The sequence below is a fragment of the Chiroxiphia lanceolata genome, chromosome 2 (genome assembly GCF_009829145.1).
Source record: "Chiroxiphia lanceolata isolate bChiLan1 chromosome 2, bChiLan1.pri, whole genome shotgun sequence".
NCBI classification, from domain to species: Eukaryota; Metazoa; Chordata; class Aves; order Passeriformes; family Pipridae; genus Chiroxiphia; species Chiroxiphia lanceolata.
This window is the reverse complement of record NC_045638.1, coordinates 90362941-90381560: the sequence shown is the minus strand read 5'-3', so window position 1 is coordinate 90381560 and position 18620 is coordinate 90362941. Positions and strand designations below refer to the sequence as shown.

The 18620-nt window shown below is 44.2% G+C and overlaps 1 protein-coding gene across 1 annotated transcript; it reads left to right on the top strand.

Annotated features, from left to right (window-relative positions):
- The first annotated feature begins 1405 nt into the window (after positions 1–1405).
- Positions 1406–17465, top strand: LOC116782415 (TRPM8 channel-associated factor 2-like). The gene is given in 14 exon segments (XM_032679052.1): positions 1406–1876; positions 2331–2424; positions 2508–2644; positions 3514–3740; positions 3743–4142; positions 6439–7409; positions 9391–9485; positions 10429–10642; positions 11864–12106; positions 13877–13962; positions 13964–14099; positions 14102–14214; positions 15775–15901; positions 15904–17465. Coding segments are annotated over 14 exon segments (3018 nt in total). The 5' UTR covers positions 1406–1817; the 3' UTR covers positions 16020–17465.
- Positions 17466–18620: the final 1155 nt, after the last annotated feature.

Genomic DNA, 18620 nt, shown 5'->3' with positions numbered 1-18620 from the left:
TCACCCAGAGTGACTGACCACTTGACACACAAAATCTGTTCCCTTACTCACCCTTAGAGCTCCCCCAGGTCATCTGTCTCACAGATGTTCTTCCTGAGTGGACCAAGGGGTATTCCTTCCTTTGTAGCACATCTCTTTTGCTTGTGTGTGATGGCTTCTGGACAGCAGATGATACAATCTCAAGTCTGTATTTAATGAAATCCGATTATTTTCCCACGGCATTTTTGTCCCTTTTCCAGAGACAGAAAAAAAGGCTATGATAGAGTTAGGCATCTTGCAGGGTTTATAAATGTATGCTCCAATACCTACTCTCAATTTTCTCAGCTCTGCAGGGAGTAGGAACTGTCTCGAGGTGAGAGGTGTAAGGGGCAGAAGGGAAGACAAGGGATCAAGAATCTGTCTGAGACACTGTCATAGAGAATTTGTACTTCCATGTTAAGAAGGAAGGCAGCTAGGAGCCAAGATCTTCCCCTTCCTTCTGTGTGTGCCCAGCAGTAGTTGTTTCCTCCTGACTGACACGAGAGACATACAGATCAGTCTACTGTAGCTTCCTTCAGTTCTTGTTAGCCATGTGTGTTCTCTGTCCCTGCTGTGTTTTCTCCCATCTCTTGAAAGAGATCATCTGTAGTTGTGTCTGTTCTGGGTCTAGTGAGTGCACTTCCTTCCCTCTCTCCACACTGAAATGCTTAACACAACTGAAATGGAGAAACTGTGATTACATAGGAATTGGGAATTCTCTTATATGGTGACAATTGCTTTCAGTTGAGAGAGTTAAAATCCTTTGCAAGGCAGCCACACCTTGCTCTGGGTAAATGCCAGGGAGCAACAGTCCTCCCAGATCCAGAGTCTAGGATGTTAGCTTTCAGGTCCTGTGATAAGAAGAAAGGTGGGGGCTAAGAAGTTTTCTAAGTTTACTTCAAATCTAGTCCTGTAGGGTAATCATCATGTAGAACACCTGAAGAACAATTCTAAGCACATATACAGGCTACATGGAGAATAAACTGAGAGCAGCCCTTCTGAGAAGGACTTGAGGATGTTGGTTGACAAGAAGCTCAACATGACCTGGCAATGTGTTGCAGCCCAGAAAGCCAATCATGTCCTGGGGTGTATCAAAAGCAGTGGGACCAGCAGGTTGAGGGAGGGGATTCTACCCCTCTCCTTCACTCTTATGAGACATCACCTGGAGTACTGCATCCAGCTCTGGAGTCCCTAGTGCAAGGAAGACACAGACCCGTTGGAACAAGTCCAGAGAAGGACCACCAAGATGATCAGGGAGCTGGAGCACCTCTCATATGAAGACAGGCTGAGAGAGTTGGGGTTGTTCAGCCTAGAGAAGAGAAGGCCCTGGGGAGACCTTAGAGCCCCTTCCAGTACCTGAACGAAACTGCAAGACAGCTGGAGAGGGACTTTTTTACAAGGACATGGAGTGATGGGACAAGGAGTACTGACTTTAAACCGAAAGAGGGCAAGTTTAAATTAGATGTTAGGAAGAAATTCTCTACTGAGGGGATGGTAAGGCACTGGAGCAGGTTTCCCAGAGAAGTTGTGTGTGCCTCATCCATGGAAGTGTTCAGAGCTGGGTTAGATGGGGCTTTGATCACCTGGTCTAGCGGAGTGAACAGCTCAGCAGCATCAATCCTTATTCAGACAAAATAGCTTCTCAGGTCTTGTTTTGCCCCTGTTTTCCATTGTTTCAGGCCTGGGGGGAGGACGTGAAGCTGCAGAAACTTGTTTGCCCCATTGCTTTTGTTCTCCTGAGCCACACGGTCCAGTGGATAGAGAGGGGGTCAGGTACCATCTTGCCTTTGTCTGAGAAAATGACGGCGGGTGCTCTCTATGGAAGTGTTTTTGTTTGTTTGGTGGTGGATACCCTTTTGTGAGTAGAGCACTCTCTCTTTTGTTCCCTCTTTAATTGATACTGATGTGGTTATGGCAAGTTTTTCAGGAAAATTGTGATTCCATGTTGTGGTCTCTCCAAGTATTTCCTCTGTTGTTGTAAGGGATCAGGGGAGTGGGCAACTTGAGTGGGGTTAATTTTCCTACTAGGTTTTTAAACCAGGACAATGGGAAGTGTAGTTTTTGTCCTGTGTTAATCAGCATGTTTGACTCATAAATCTCACGTTAAACAACAGTGGAGTCTCATGATAGTTTAGATGGAAAACAGAGCTTCCAGGCATGTCCAGAGGATAAGAAATGAGAATGATACTGTCATTCTTGATCAGGTTGCTGTTTCTAAGCACTCTGGGACTTATGGCAAATCCAAATCAAGGATGCAGCTGCCCCAGGACTTACCATTTTCCTGCGTTTGCATAACAAGTATTTGCTTTCAGGGTAGCCAAATATGAAATGCTTGTGAAGATTGGTGTTGCACAGGATGCTGCCCAGGAAAGGGCCACGCCCCCGTGGTGCAGCTCCTTTCATGCAGTAAGTGTTGCGTTCCAAGTCACTCCTCTGAATCCTGAATGACAGAAACTGCGTGACAGTGGGTTGTACTCTCTGTCTCAAAGTCTTCCTGTTTGCACAGTCACAGCTGCTGCAGCTCGGCAGAAGACAACCTCAGGGAAAAGCTAAGCCAAACTTTTCAAACTGAGGGAGCCTTAATAGCACGTGTCACCCATAGACCCCAAAGGGCTTGGCAATCAAGGTTAGTACCACCCTCCTTACCTCATAGATGGGAAAACAGATGAAACGAAGCTCCAGAAAAGAGAAATTATTTTCTCGAGATTGCAAAGCAGTTTGGATCAGAGAACTAGGGCATGAATCTCCTGTGCCCAGATCTGCTCTCCTAGGTACTGTGTGACTTAAACTGAAGTTATTCTGGGGAGCTGGTTGTCTCCATTGTTTGTACTTGCTCTCCCCCAGCCTCAGAGCAACTTCTAATACTAAGCAAGAGCTTATAGGGCCTAGGTGAAGGTAGAAAAATACAACTTTGGAACAGCATGATGCAGCAACTGTGTGTAGCTCTGTACATATCCAGTTAGGAGCTAAAATATGAACTGCATGTTTGAATTATGTTGTGTTTTCTGTTGATACAATCTTTTCATTTTCTGGGTGTTTCTGTGTAAACCACCTCTACCAAGCAAGTTCCTAACAGACTTCCTGGAACCTCTGGCACTCTCTCTCTCCAAATAAATTGTTAATGGGAAAGTGAGTACCTGTATTTCCCTGTTTTGTCCCATGGTGCTTAGCAGAATTTGTCGAAACAGTCATTTTCTTTGCCTCCATCATCTTGATATACTTGTCACTTTAATTTTTTAATTTTTAAATTTAAATTTTAAATTTAAGTTAAATTTAAAATAATTTTTAAAATTATTTAAATGGTAAATACTCTGATAACAAAGCCAAAAAGCAAACAAAAGAATACCAAATCCCCGAAAAAGTTGTGTCCACGAAGCTGATTCCTTTTGTTTGGAGTTCCTACTAAACAAGAAAATTACTCCACAGGGTTGTTACAGCTGTCCTTTATTGCTAAGCCATGCTGTAATGGATGTTGGTCTTCTCTCCACCAGATAGGAGCTTCCTGAAGATGAAACCCTCTGCCATCTATGAGCTGTTAGTGGACAGTGTTGGGCCATGGGACTTCACTGGCGGTTTTGTTCCTTGTGAACTGCTACTTGTCGGAGAGGATGCCTACCCCGTGCTCCTGAGTGCTAAGAAGCAAGTTCTGATTGCTGTTTCGCAGTATGGGAAAGGCCAGATGGTGGTTGTTTCCCATGAAGGAATCTTGAAGGACTCCAAGTTTCCCAGTTCCTCAGAAATGCTGTGGAGTGGCTCAAGCCTTGCCCCGAGGCCCTGGTTGGCGTTCATTCTCGGTTGGATTCCCTCTCCCAGGTGCTGCTCAGGGCTGGCACTAAAGTACAGGCCGGGGCAGAGCTCAGCCCCTCCCTGGGGGTGTACTGTGTGGATGCCTATGACAGCTCGAAGGCGAAAGACCTGGTTGGCTTTGTAAAAGGGGGTGGAGGGCTCCTCATTGGAGGCCAAGCCTGGCACTGGGCTAGTCAACATGGCAAGGAGAAGGTGCTGTTCGAATTCCCTGGGAACCAGGTGACCAGCGTGGCTGGCGTGTACTTCACAGGAAATGCTGTGGAAAAAGGCATCTTCAAAGTAGCTAAGAAAATTCCAAAGATCCCATTAGTTGTCCCGTGAGTATCTGAATTGCTCTCTATTTAAACAACGGTTCGGGTTGTGCAAGTGAGCTGTTTATAGAAGATTTGTGAGGTGAGAGTGGAGGATGATGGTGAATGCTGGTTCTTTAATAGCCAGGATGGGATGCAACTGTTGTCTTCCAGTTTAAAGGAGACCTTTCCACTCTTCGTAATTGGAAAGAATGATGTTTTCTACTGCTTCCAGTGCAGCTGGGACAGGCACAGGGAATCCATTCAGGGAGAAGAAAATGAGAGGAGCCATCTTTTAGAGCATTCTGCCTGATCAAGTGTACCTGAGTGCAACACGCAGAAATGGAGGGACAGGAGGAGGAACTCCTTTCCCTCTCCCCACATTGTACATTTAGGGCAATTTTCCCATAGCTGAAAAACAGGTTGGTGATGAAGCTCTGGCCAGCCCTCTGGGCCAGGCTCTGGCTGACACACCTGCTAAACCTGTTTAGCCTGTTACTTGCAGGAATTCACCTTCTGCAGGTGAGACCCTGGGGCCGCCCCAGAGGTGAGGAGGCAGGCTGGGTGCCACCTTCCTTGTCAGTTCTGACATGGGCTGAGGGCTGGAAATCTCAGTGCTCACAGTTTGTTTGGGATTCCAACCTGTCCCTTTGGGTCCTGGAGCATCAGGTGTAAAACTCAGAGCTGTTATGACTCATATCACACAACTAACCAGTCATTGGAGTCCTGGGCCTCTGCCACCCTCCTCCCCTTGCCAGTGACTGTGCCTGTTGCCACTTTCTGCTGAGTTACACAAGGCACAGCAGGTTCTCCTAAGAGCATGAATGCTGCTGTACTTCTGCTATGTGGCAGCTTCATTTCACTGTAGGGAAAGCCACAACAGTTGCAGTAAAATTCCCTGCAAGTCTTCCCTTCACAGCCTTTTCCTTGTGGATATATAATACTAAATTTCTAATATTTTCAAATGATTTGATTCTTTCTGGATGCTCAATTTATTTAGTAATAAAGGTAGTAGAAATCTTAGCTGTTGAATTCAGTGAGATGCTTAGAATACAGGTAACAAATAAAGTTATTATTTAAAATTTGCTGGTTCATTTTTGTCCCCACCTGCATTGCACAGGCATGTTCCCACTGCTTCATGCACAGTGCACAGAAAAGGGAGAGAGGTGGAGAATTCAGCAGAGAAAAATTGCATCGCAATTATTATGACTTTAAATGGTAACTAAGGTGAAATATACCTTGTTTAGGTTGCTTCTGTGGTGATTTTTATTCAATCCAGAGCCACAGAGAAATTTAGGTATCTAATTTCTGTGTAACACAACAGCTCTGTGCCTCTAGGCCTTCCTGCCGGCTTTGTGTACAGAGAATCTGACTGCAGTCTGAGGCAGGTGCTGTGACATAAGCCAGGGCAAATACTCTGTGTGACAAAGGGTCTCAGTGGAGTAGTAACCAAAGGAGAGCTGCAGATTTAATTCCTGTGATACAGGTGTACAGAAGGGCAGCATAATTTATTCTTACTGATTTGGCTGCAATGGCCATGTAACAACAGATACTTTACAGGTATTGGGGGAAAACTCTTTGGCAGAACCAGGAGAAAGTGTGCACAAAGCAAATGAGAATCATTCAGCATCTCTATATCCATAGTGACATAAAGGAGTTATATGGAAGTAACAGAGATAAGAGGGCCTTGCACAGTCTAATCTCTTTATATTGTGGAAACCAACAATGTGAGGTGATGTGAGGTCTATGTTTTAGGGCTCCAATTCAACTTCAAATAACTCATTATTTGTCTAGCTGTGTGTCTGCCTGTCCATATAGCCCATCTGTTGTTGCTCTCCTTCTTCAATTCGCAGCAGTGGCAGAGGCTGGGAAATGGCAGAGAGAAATCTTTTGGGCTTGCCTAGTTGTTAAAGACTAGGGCGGGGCAAATGGAGAAAGTTTCTGTTATAGATTTGCCAATTCCCACACCATTTGCAGTTTAAATCTGCATTTAAAAAAACATGAAGGGTCTGATTTTTGAGTTTCTGCAATGTATTTAGATTTTCAACTGGCTCTTCAAAGTCAGAGATCTAGAAACTTCCTTTTAGCCTGTTCTTTCCTTTTTCTAAATGAGTGCTGAGATTCTTACAGATTTGCTTGGCTGTAGAAACTGAGGCTTTAAAAGGAAAAAAATGAGATATTGCCATATTTTATTTTTTTTAATGAAAGAACTGACAGCAGGATGTACTAGGATGAGGAGGAAGAATAGGCAAGGATGGATAGGTTGGTTTTGAGCCAAGAATTGTGGGATGGGGGCTAACCTGGACCTATCTTGATTCTGCAGGCACCAGGCCAACCTCAGCCTTGACGCTGAGTTTCTCCTGCGTGATGTGCTGGAGCTGGACTTGATGACAGGGGGCATTCCCTCCACCTTGCTGGTGCATGGTGTACTCTCCTTCCCCCTCTGCCTGGACAGCTCGCACCGCTGCCTCTTGGCTGCAGCACACTATGGCCGAGGCCGTGTTGTGGTGGCAACCCACGAGAGCCATCTGTTCTCCCCAAAGCTGGCCAGATTCCTGCTCAATGCTGTCTGCTGGCTGGATGCCGGGAGAAAGGGGCTGGTGGGTGTGGATCCCAGCCTGAAGAAACTGTGTAGTCTCCTCTCTCTGGAAGGAGTGAAATCACAGGTGTCACAGCTGACAGGTGACCTCAGCGTGTACTGCTGCTCTTCTTACAGTGACAGAGAGGCAGAAAGGATTCACGCTTTCGTGGCAGAGGGAGGCGGCCTATTGATGGGAGGCCAGGCCTGGTACTGGGCTTCTCAGAACTGTGGCAAAGCTGCTGTGGCAGAATATCCTGGCAACAAAATCCTGAACCGCTTTGGGCTGAGTATCCTGGGGCAGAGTGGCCAGGCGGCCAAGCACCGGCCCGTGGGGCCTGGGGAGCACTACCACTTCCGCAAGGCACTCCTGCTCTTCAGCAAGCAGGTGAACAAATGTGAGGAGCTCACTGAGCCCCTGAAGGACTGGCTGCACTGCCTAGCACGGGACTGTGCTGCCTTCCTGCACATCCCAGCCCACGACTGCCCAGCATATGCCTCGCTGCACCGCATCCTGACCAAAGTGCTTCAGAGAAGTGGGATTCCACAGGTCAGCAGGCACTGCCCTGTCAAGAGAAACTCCAAAGAGGCAGTCCTGCTCTGCATGGCAACTGAGCTGTCCCTCACCATGAAAGACAGTGCAGCCCTGGTGCAGAAATGTGCTGCTGGGGTCTGTGCCCTCCCTGTCACTGTGGAAATTGATGGCACAAACCCAGGTGAGGAGTGTATCTCCTGTCCTCTTGAAACGTCCTGTTGCTGGGGTCGGTGTGGTGCCCGGCCTCAGCGTGTATCCGTCTGTGTATGTCTGAACATGTGCAATTTCACTGTGGGCTTGAGAGGAGGCCAACTTCTGTGTAGTGGCAGATGGGATCCTTTTGTGGCCAGCTCTGATTTCAGCACTCTGAAACACCCTATGAAAGTCCTTCTTCCTCACTGTTGGTGCACAGGCACCTGGGCAAGACAAACTCCCTAACAATTCTTACCCCAGGGTACTTGCACAGCACAATGGCTTTGGCAATAAAGATTCTTAGGAAACCCTGTGCTCTACACTACAGGTTGCTGTTGTCATAGTTATGCTGATACAGCCATCTATGGAGACATCCTACAAAGAGGTAGGAGTTAGAAACAAAAGAGGTTTTTGTTATCTAGATAATTTCAACTTGAGTTACAGCACAGTCTCACATCTTGCTGTATCAGCACAGTTAGTGGAGTGAAGATCTGGATTTGGGGGTGAAAACGGGAGGCTGGAAGTATGTTGGGAACTTCTTGGGCTGACACCACCACTAGAGCCAAGGTATTTGTAATTATACCATTAATGATTTGTCTACGCTTAGGCCTTGTATCTGTACAAGTTTGCTGAGATTCCTGCTCATAACTGATATTTTTAAACTCTAGGTTAAATTCCACGAGTAAGGTTTTATCCCCTGGACACATTAATCTTGAGATTTTATGGGGTTTTTTTTGGTATTAGGATATGATTTAGAGGAGTTGTTTCCAAACTATTCTAATGAGATGAAGGAGACTGTTTCTGTAGTGGCAATGCCTGACTGCAGAGGTTATGCAAAGAGAAAAGTTGTGGAATAACTGCTCACTGGTTTTAGCATTAATGAGTCTGGACAAAAGGGGAAAATTGTTAGGGTTCATTGAACTGAATGGATTGGCTCAAACACAGTAGTTTTGTTTGAAAAGAAATATTCAGAATTTGTGTCATTTCACATAAATTTAAAAAGAAAGAAATCTAGCAAACCCTGAACACCAATCAAAACTGCCTTTGATGCAAATTCAGCAAAACTGAAATGAACTGGTAAAACATTGTGATATAGTCTAATCGGCATTTTTCTGTGGATTAGATTTTGCTTGACAAAACTGGTCTTGCTTTCTTGGATGACAGGAAAGGTTGTAAGTTGGGTTCTTTACGACAGTTCAACTCTTTTTAGGACTTTTGGTGTTGTATTGAAACATACCTAAGTAAACTTCATGTCAGACCTTGGGAGTAGAATGTACCCAATATGTATGGTAGAGATGGGTTAGTTTTGCAAGTATTAAAGAGATCTAAGATGAGGAGACTTGCTTTTCCAGAGAAGACTGTCTAGAAACGTGCTGAATTGTAGTGACACGATGGGATACCTAGCATGGAAACGATCTCTTTAGACCTTCTCATAACTTCAGTCAGCTAGAAATGGGAATTCCTGTGGGCTCCAGCTTGTGCTGGAAAAATACAGTCAATAAGGAAAAATGCAATGCTCCTGTCAGTCTATTATTTGGGAAATATTTTATGACCATTACAACTTCAACTGTGTTTAATACCAGCATAGTTGGCATCCCTTATGAGGGCTTTAGGGTAAGAGGATCTGAGTGGAGGAGGTGTTGGAATTTTGGTTTCTTTTTTTATTATTATGTATTATTTTTAAAAGGTACTAGTAAATGCATTTAAGCGTAGCATTTCCAGAAGTTCAAATTTGTGTGGGCTTGCTTATTAATGGTTTGATGTTCTTGTTCATGCTGCTACCCTACAGCTTTGAAACTGTATTTCTGACAGGTTGGGTAAAATGCGGGACGGTTCTCTGAGTGTAGAGCAAGGGATAAGAAAAGGGTGGAAGATTATTCTCCTGCTGAAACTTGAAATCTCCAGAATCTGTAATGGTCAGGACAAAGAAGTGCTTGACTGTTCAGGACTGTGTTATCTCTTACCTTTAGGCAAGACAGCCTGGAGGAGTACAGGACTCTACCTCCCTGAAGGGCACACAGCAGTTATAACATGCCCATGCCTAGTGGTTGGTGCTGGTCTGAAGGTAAGGTCTCTCTATTTTGGCTTTAGTTTACACTTCTGTATTTGACAGGTGAGCGTTCAAAAATTTTCTCCTTAATGGTTTTGCTACCTTTTCAGTCCTTTCCTACTGCTGCCACCCTGTGGCACTTCGAATGCTTTGTTATCATTTTTTCACCTCGTGTTCCTGTTTCTGTGTCCTGGAGGGATAATTGAGTATGGCTGCTGCTTGAGGGCAACTATGTTTGTTCCGTTATTGTGCAAAGAGGACTGGGCCCTTCTATGCACCAAACTTGATTCCATCTCTTCAGATTTCTTATAAATTACTTTGACAGTGCTGTCATTAATGCTCATGTAGATGTATCCAGAGCAGAGATACACTGTTACTTGGGATCCCGTTCTCCACAAAATATGACACAGGTAAACGCTTACCTGCTTGAACATTTTTTGCAGTGACCTTCCTGCAGCTGAAATGAGAATTAATTCAGGTGATCTGTCTGATCCTGCAGCCACATGCTGTTTGTTTTCCTGTAAGAGGCCCAAGGAGAAGGTACAATAAAAGATGTAAGCCATGTGCACATGTCTCCATCTCCTATGTTACAGGATAAGACTTTGATGCTGTTAAAGGGTAGAGGAACGACCAATGCAAGTATAGTGTAGTGAAAGAAGTCACTGCAGTACCCTGACCAGCTGGTGAAGGATGTAGTTGAGCCAGTAATAATGGGAGAATAGCTGTAAGACTGTCTGAGACAGGGATAGCACTGAACTTCATCAGCTTTTTTCATTGTATTTACTGATCCTGGCCACCACAGGCTGAAAAGTTGAACTAGGCTGGAGCCGGAAGGCTGCTTCTGTGTGTGTGCTCTGCAGGGACAGTGCTGTAGCAGAGAGCTCAGGATGTTGAGGTCAGGCTGCCAGGTTGCACTCGGACACCTTTGATCAGCTGTTCCTATGCTTCTGTTTGGCAGGTGCAGATTGGGTGTCACACAGATGACCTCTCTAATGCCAAAGAGCTGAAAAGGGCACCAGTGGTAATACGCACCTGTGATGTTGCCTGCCAGAAGCAGTCCATTTCTTGCCTCTGGGGTGGCCTGATTTACATCATAGTACCAGCAAAGAGTGTCCTGGGGAAGGTGCCCATCACAGTGGAAGGGGCAGTCAGAGCTCCTTTCTTCAAGCTTGGTATGTTTGTTTACCTTAGAGCTTTTTTCCTTAGGGCTGCTCACAGATGCTGCTGTCCCTGTGACTGAAAATAAAGATGGTCCTGTGCTTAGGAAGGTCTTAAAAAATGCTTGGGTTTAGGAATAGCCAGCTTTAGTTTCCTTACTGTTGTGTCCTCTGGGATTCCCATTTTTCTACGCATTTTTATAAATGGTAGAAAGGTGGCCCCCAGGACTGTCAACCTCACTTCTGTGCCTGGAAAGATCATGGAACAGATCCTCTGAGATGCTATGCTAAGGCACATGGAGAACAGGGAGGTGATTTGGGACAGCCAGCATGGCTTCAGCAAGAGTAAGTCCTGCCTGACCAACCTAGAGGCCTTCTATGATGGAGTCATCAGTGGACAAGGGAAGGGCTATGGATATTGTCTATCTTAACTTCTGTAAGACCTTTGACATGGTCCCCCAAAAAATCCTTCTCTCAAAATTGAAAAGACATGGACCTGTTAGAGTGGGTCTAGAGGAGGGCCGTGAAGATTACTGGGCGGCTGGAGCACCTCTCCTGTGAGGAAAGGCTAAAGAGTTTGGATGTTTAGACTGGAGAAGAGAAGGCTCCCGGGAGACCTTATCGTGGCCTTTAAAGGGGGCCTTTAAGAAGTATGGGGACATACTTCTTAGCAAGGTCTGTTGTGATAGGACAAGGGGTAATGGTTTTAAACTAAAAGAGGGAGATGACCTCTGCCACGACGAAGCAGCCTTGTTCTCTGCCTGCTTTACTGTGCCCCCATCTGGCCATCCTCAGTCTCTACAATAAATCTCTGATGAATTTCTCGTGTTTCCAGCAGTTTCTCATCTTCCTGGATGCAATTTCTTCTTGCTCTTCTGTCAAACTAAACAGAATCAGGGTTATTGTGTGGAACAGCAAATCTCTGCTAGAGAAGAAGAAATCAGACACTGGAGAAACTTGATGCTTCTGTTCTCTGATGGAAAACAGGGATCTGTTCTTGCTATGCTACTCTGTTATATGCCAGTCCTTTTCTGGTCTGTTTCCTACCCATTAAAGAGCCTGGGGAGACTTCCTAAGCACAGAATAAGGACTGACTATTTAACAGCCACCACCCCCAGTCATGGAACTGTTTCCATGCAAATTTGTGACCACAGTCTACATCTCCAAGCCTGACCTCTGTAGTGTGCTCAAAAGTCAGAGCTGCTCTAAAATCTGTTTCCTTTGTTGTTGATGTAGGGGAGACCTGTGAAAGCCAGTGGAAGGCCTGTATCCGGCACTACCCTGCTCCCTGGGCAGAACTGGCTGTTGAGAATCTTATCCTGACGGTGCCCTCAGACAGCATCCGCCACATGGAGAACCCACGGCCGCTGCTGACCCTGTGGAATGAGATCATGGTGGCAATAAGCAAATTGGCAGCCATACCAACAAAATTCCCAAGGCCAGAGAGGATTGTAACAGATGTCCAGATCTCGTGTGTAGGTACATTGCCATATGGCCTTCTCAAGGGTAAGAGACAAGTGGCCTCCAACAGCAGTGTCTGTTCCTTCAAGGTTATTTTGCTAAAACCAGACAGGGAACATATGTGAGGTGTTAAATGACTGTGACCCTTGCATAATTGCAAGATACTCCATCAGGGTGGAATGGAGTAAAGCAGGACTTGAAAAAACATATTGACCTTTTCAGATGACTCCCTACTCTCAAAACTACTGTTGTCTCCTCGGCTGTTCTTCTGTCTGGTATGTTAAGATGCAGAGCTGCTGACTGCAGTGGCTTTAGCTCACATGTAGTTACTCATTCTCCTTCCTGAATGCCAGTACAGCTGGGAGACAGTGACCTGATTTCTATTTTTTCTCTGCCTCAGCCACAGGATTGGTTGTATGAGTTCAGTGACAATTTTTAAACCTCAAGTGCCTACTTGCTGGAGATGGGCTCCACAAAGGTTACTGTGGGCAAAGCTTAGCCAAAAATATGTGCCTGAGAGGATGGCAATGGAGAAGTAGAACCTGTATTGCTGTCAAAGCCCATGAGGTGTGTGTTTTTGCAGCTGATGCTTCCCACTCCAGCTTTTCCAGTGAGAACTGAGTGCCTTTGATCTAGAGTCAAATTATATGGTAAATGAACTTTGCAATAAAAATTTTGTTCGGTTGTTTTTCAAAATATACTGGTTAAATTCATCATCCACAAAGAGACAAGGGCTTGACATGAACCCTGATGTCCTACTCTTTACTAAGCCACATTGAAAGAATTTGTGACACATCTTGGGACCACTAAGTTCTGCTATCCTGAGCAAATGTCCACTATAAAGATCATAGTCTACAAAACATAAAATTCCCTGCTGGTTTGGGTGGACTAATGGTTTCACTCACATTACTGGACCTGAACAGTGATTGCTAAATGCATACATCCCTCTTGTTAAAAGGAGGCACAAGATCTGAGTTCCTGTGGTAAGGGCGTTGCCATTCATGTTCTCCAACTTGGGCAGTCTGCAAGCTTTTTGTTCAAAGTCAGCTGTGTAGGCTCCCTATGCAGTGAGTGTAAAGGGCTGCTTATTCCCTGTTACAACAGGCATTTGAATTTGGAGGCAATGACTCTCGTATCAAGTTTGGGCTTCTTCAAGAAGGACTAATTAGGGATGAAGACATAAAGAGTCATAATAAGTAAATTCCCTTGTAATGCAAGATTCTTGTCCAGCATCATGGTGGGAAGTGTTTACAGAATAGCTATCTTACAAGCTAAGAACAGGCTTAGTATGACAAGCTTTGCAGGAAACTCTGTTTTCCCATGTGTCTCAGGCACACCACTGACTCCTGGAGTGCAGATCTGCAGTATCCACACTCTGCACAGGAAACTCAGGGTCTGCCATGGTGCTGAGCACAGGTTGTGTCATGTCAACTGTACTCAGTGTTGTGAGTATTCTGGGCAACGTTCAGGCCTTCCTCTCACCCTAAAATCTCAATCTCAGTCAGCCATGAGTGCATGCTTATGTATAAAAGGGAAATAAGGTGAACTGTGCTTAACTGATATTCAGTCCTACCTTTAACCTGCTTATTTGACTATTTGCTAGGGCAAAACATGATGCATTTCCGTACCTCACAAGGGGGAAAAATCGTCATTCATAGTAGTACAGTGTGGTTTCTGAGATAAAGGCAACGTGCTCAGAATGGAAAAAAAAAGATTAGTCACTTGTGTCCTGAGAGGCACTGAGGTGAGCACTTAGTGACGTGTGTTTGGTACCTTGTCCTTCTGCAGGCTGGATGCATGCTGGCTACCCCATCATGGGCCACCTAGATTCGGTGAAGGAGATGTTAGATATGAAGCATATGCAAACTACTGGTCGTTTGGGGTCCTATCCACGAGCTGGGACACAATCAACAGCAGCAAGCATGGGAATTTCCCCCTCATACCACAGAGGCCACATGCAACCTCTGGTCTGTCTATGTTCATGAGAAGGTGCTGGGGATTCCCAGGCATCAGCCCATCAGGCCCTAAAATCACAGTGTCGGAAGGAAAGGATAGAAGAGTATCTGAGGAAAGGCGCTCAGTTAAAGGACTGGAACATATGGACTGCTCTGGAGACATACCTGCAGGTAACTGGGGAAAATGCGTGCATTCTTAGTGCAGTGAGTGAAGCCTATGTCAGAGGGATGTCTGCAGCTTGGTGACTGTAGCTGTCAAGCCTCATAAACGTTTACTTACTATCTGGGTTCATCTGGGCTCAGAAAGCGCATGTGAGGTATATAGGCAGAGTGTTTAATGCTGATGTCTCCCTGAAAACCTTCCTTGCCAGACTGGGCTTAGCCACTCATGGAGGTAGCTTACTGCAAATATACTAATCTTCTCCCTAGGAGAGAAACAGGAACTGCTTGCTTGTTATACACCACGGGAAAAGGATGATCAGACTTGGGCACAGTTCTTTAATCCACTGCAGATTTCCTGTGGGGACACGGGCTAGTTGGTAAGAAACCTTGGCATTGTAAAAGTCTAGAAGAGCCAGGCTTCGAGCATATTATGGCCAGGCTCCTTTTTACAAAACATGCAAAGAGCCGGGTGTTTATCAGTCAATGCACTGAGTGGAGCCAGTGTAGTCCATCAAGTGGGAAGGGATGGGTTCAGCTCTAAAGAGAGATAAACATGACATTTTAAAACATGAACCCTGTCCTAGATTAAAGTGCATTCCTTGGAAGCATGCAAGAGAGATTTTCCTCTTTCCCTTAATCCTCTTAGCAACCAGTAGTCTAATGGACAGAGCATTCAATCTGATTTTAACTGGGGACTGTAAAGCAATATCCATTATGATGTCTTAACCTACTGACTGATGTAAAGTGCGTTTCCCTCAGCTCCCTTGTCTGGAAGCTCTCACATCTTACATGAGCAACAAAATATTTAAGTATCAATCCGAGATTTTTCCACATCCCAGAGAAGCACCTGAATCATCAAGCTGAAGAGTAAACCTTTGGGTTTTTTCATGCAACGAATATAAAAATAGTTTACAGAGTGAAAAAGTTTAAAAAGGGAAATTTTCCCACCATACCTTACCAGTTTGGCCGCTGTCCCCCTGCCTCACTCGCACTTATAGGCTGCCGTTAAATACATATATATATTTATATATATTAATGTAGTAACCACCTCCTGTCTAACACAGGAGGTTACTAACACAACTGCTGGAATAAATGTGACGTGAAAGAACAGCTACAATTATGCAACAGCAGCTTTCTGTATGAATCCCTTTGTTCTTATTCCTAGCCAAAACATGTCCTGCTCACAATCTTTCCTTCCTGTTTTCTCAGTACTCCTTGTTCTCCTTGTTCTCCTGTGCGCCTTCTTTCTAGATATTCTATCAGTGTTCTCTGAGGCTTTTTCACTGCACAAGAAGCTTTCCTCTCTCCAAAGCAGCAGCTTGTATAGTAGGTTGCTGACATTTCTGCATCTTTCATCTCTGTTTGTTTTGGGAGGCCAGTGTAATAGGAAGGTATTTTTCTGTACTCTAGTTGTGCTCTGAAACCTGGAAGTTGGATGCTTTCATCTAAGTTACATTCATTCTAAAAGACATTGCAGAAAACTATGAAATCTTCTATTGTTTTGTAACACAGGAATATGCCAGTGAAATGATAACTTAATTGTTTTTACAGTATATTCTTCTCCATCAGTTGCAGGAAGGGTTTGGTTGGGACCCCTTCACCCACCTCTTCTCTGACTACCAGAAAATGTCCACCATCCCAAAAGACAACCCTTCTAAGATGAACTTGTGGGCACGGAAGTTTTCTCAGCAGGTGAATAAAATTTGGCTCCATTCTTTACAACCTGGGGATGGCCTATCAAGAAAGAGCTGTCTCTGGAACTGTCCTCTCTACCCAGCTGGAACAGGTACCCAATGAGATCCTATAAACCATAAAGGAAAACTATCCAAATCTGATTCTCATACTAGCTATGGCCTATCTTTTTCTGCCTGTGTGCTGCATGACAGCTCACTATGTGCTTAGATTGACACTGGATTCTTCAGCTTTTTTGCTGACAATGGAGGCCAACCCCAACAGAAATTCAGCAGGAACTTGTCTGCAGATCAGCAATCTAAGCTATCTTCTGAAAGATTAAATAACCAATGAGCTTTGTTCTGGGTTCTTCACCTCAGAGGAATGTAAATCTGAGTTGATTTAGTTCCTACAGAACCTTTCTCTGATGAAATAGAAGCTTTCAGGGTGAAGCAGTCACTGGAACAGTCTCAAGGACAGTATCAAGGGAATATAGATCTTTAAAGGCAAATAGTAGCCTCCACAATGTTGTACTCTTCAGTCATACCCTCAGTGACATGAGATTTTCACTATTGTTTTTCTTACCCTAAAATCCCTAATTTTTAATTCCTCTAATTATGCAGAGCTTCCACACCTACTATTATGATAGTGGACCTTGTAATGTTTATATACAGGTTGTATAATACAGTAGCTGATACTGAAATGCTGTAGATTTCTTCCTACCTTCTATGACTCTGTGACCCAACATGCAGCTCATGTGTATAAGTCAATTATAAGTTGTAGCTGTCACTCTTAACCATGGTCCTGACAATAAGACACATGCCAATGTAGATGGGAGAGTGGGAAGCAAAGAGGTGACTTGATTTGATGTCAGTAATGGTTTAACTCATGGGATCATCAAAAGTTAGAACACAGGCACTGACCTGACAGCATGAGGGAGCAGAGAGAAGGAAGACAAACTGTTCATCAAGACAGTAAAAAAAGACCAGAATAGAAATTACCCAAATACTTGTTACAACAGCTTTTCATTTTTGTGTTGGCTCAGATGTAGTTCTGATTTCCCAATGATTTATCGGCCTAATATTTTACTTTGTCTTTCAAACTTTTTTCCCTTCCTATTGACAACTAGTATGAGTTTATCTTCCAACAAAGTAAATGCAGAGGCCATACATAGTTTAAACAGTATCTCAGTACTGGTTCGGAGGTTCGGAAGACTTAGCATGGTATAAAGATTTAGACCTGACCCTACCTACAGAAGCATATTTCATCCCTAATGAGTTTATGAATAACGTTTAGCTTGTGTCCACTTAAAAAATATACAAAATGTATCAAAGTGCTATCAGATCTGTTAGCAGATTCAGTATATAAACTGGGGGGAGTTGGCCAGGTGCCACTGATCACAGCTCAGGGACAAGCTGGGCATCGGTCAGTGGGTGGTGAACGACTGAAACTCTGCATCACTCAGGTTTCCTGGGGTTTATTCCTCTCTGTGTCTCTTTCTCTACCTTTCAGTGCAACTGTTGTTGTTATTATTATCATTAACATTATTGTTATATTTTACTTTCCTTCAGTTATTAAACTGTTCTTAACCCATGACTTTTACCTTTCTTTTATTCTACTCCATCACACCCCATCCTCTGCTCAGAGGCAAGGCAGTGAGCAAGTGGCTATTGGTACTTAGTTTCCAGCTGGTGTTAAACCATGACACACATGGAACATTGAATAATTTCTGTGACATTGTATTTCAAGCAGCAGTTACAGAACAATTCAGCATGCATGGGAAAATCCTAGGACACACCTGAGACCGACCTGAGCAGGAGTTGAAGTGGAAAAAATTAATATAGATTAGGAGGCCACATTGACCTTAGCAAAAATAAAACCAGAAACAGAGGATTTTTGTGCTGTGATAAACTAAGAATGGGTGGGTTCAGTGGTGAGGTTTTCAGATTACATGTAGACTTTCTGCTAGTAGGGAACCCAACAAAGATTTGATGAAGGCTTTCCTATTATTATCAGGCTAAGGGGGATTTCACTAATGGCTGAAGCATCGGATTTGCCAAGGCACTTGGGGAAACACACTGAGGCACAATATCTCTTCAAGGACAAATGTGAAATAAAGTAGCAATGACTGTCAATTTTATTAACTACTTTTGTATAACCCTTCTCGCTAGCAGCAAATTATTTTCAAACATGGTTTTTTCTTCTGTTGACAGTAAAGAACTCAGTGGTACTGAAGGAGCTGCTGATTTAATAACAGGTTCTGCTCATTGTGTTTCTCAAAATTTAGTTAGACTACTAGAGAAATTTGTGCTAATTGTATTGGTTATTTTAGCCTTTGATTCTCCAGCGGCAATTTTAGGAAGTAATCCACAAAACCAAGCATAGATTAAGTGGGATCATCTGCTCTGGTTGTCCTCCAAATATTAGCCATCTCAATCTGAGCTGCTCACTCAAGGCTCCCTTTAGGGCAACTCACCCCCTAAGGGAGTGCAGAGGATTTGCCTACTTCTAAGGTAGGTTAGATGAACCATCACCTCAGAATGAAAGAAAGTGAAGTCTGCACTATGGCAGTGACATATATGATTTTTTGACCACTTTGCTCAGGAGTTCAGTGCTATACGCACCTGACTTGGGCACTTAAAGACTCTTCCCAGTCAGCCTTGCATGGTAAAATGGTGCTAATAATAAGAAAGACCAATGTTCATGAGGATGGGGAATAGTGTTTGGAGAGGATGAATGACTGA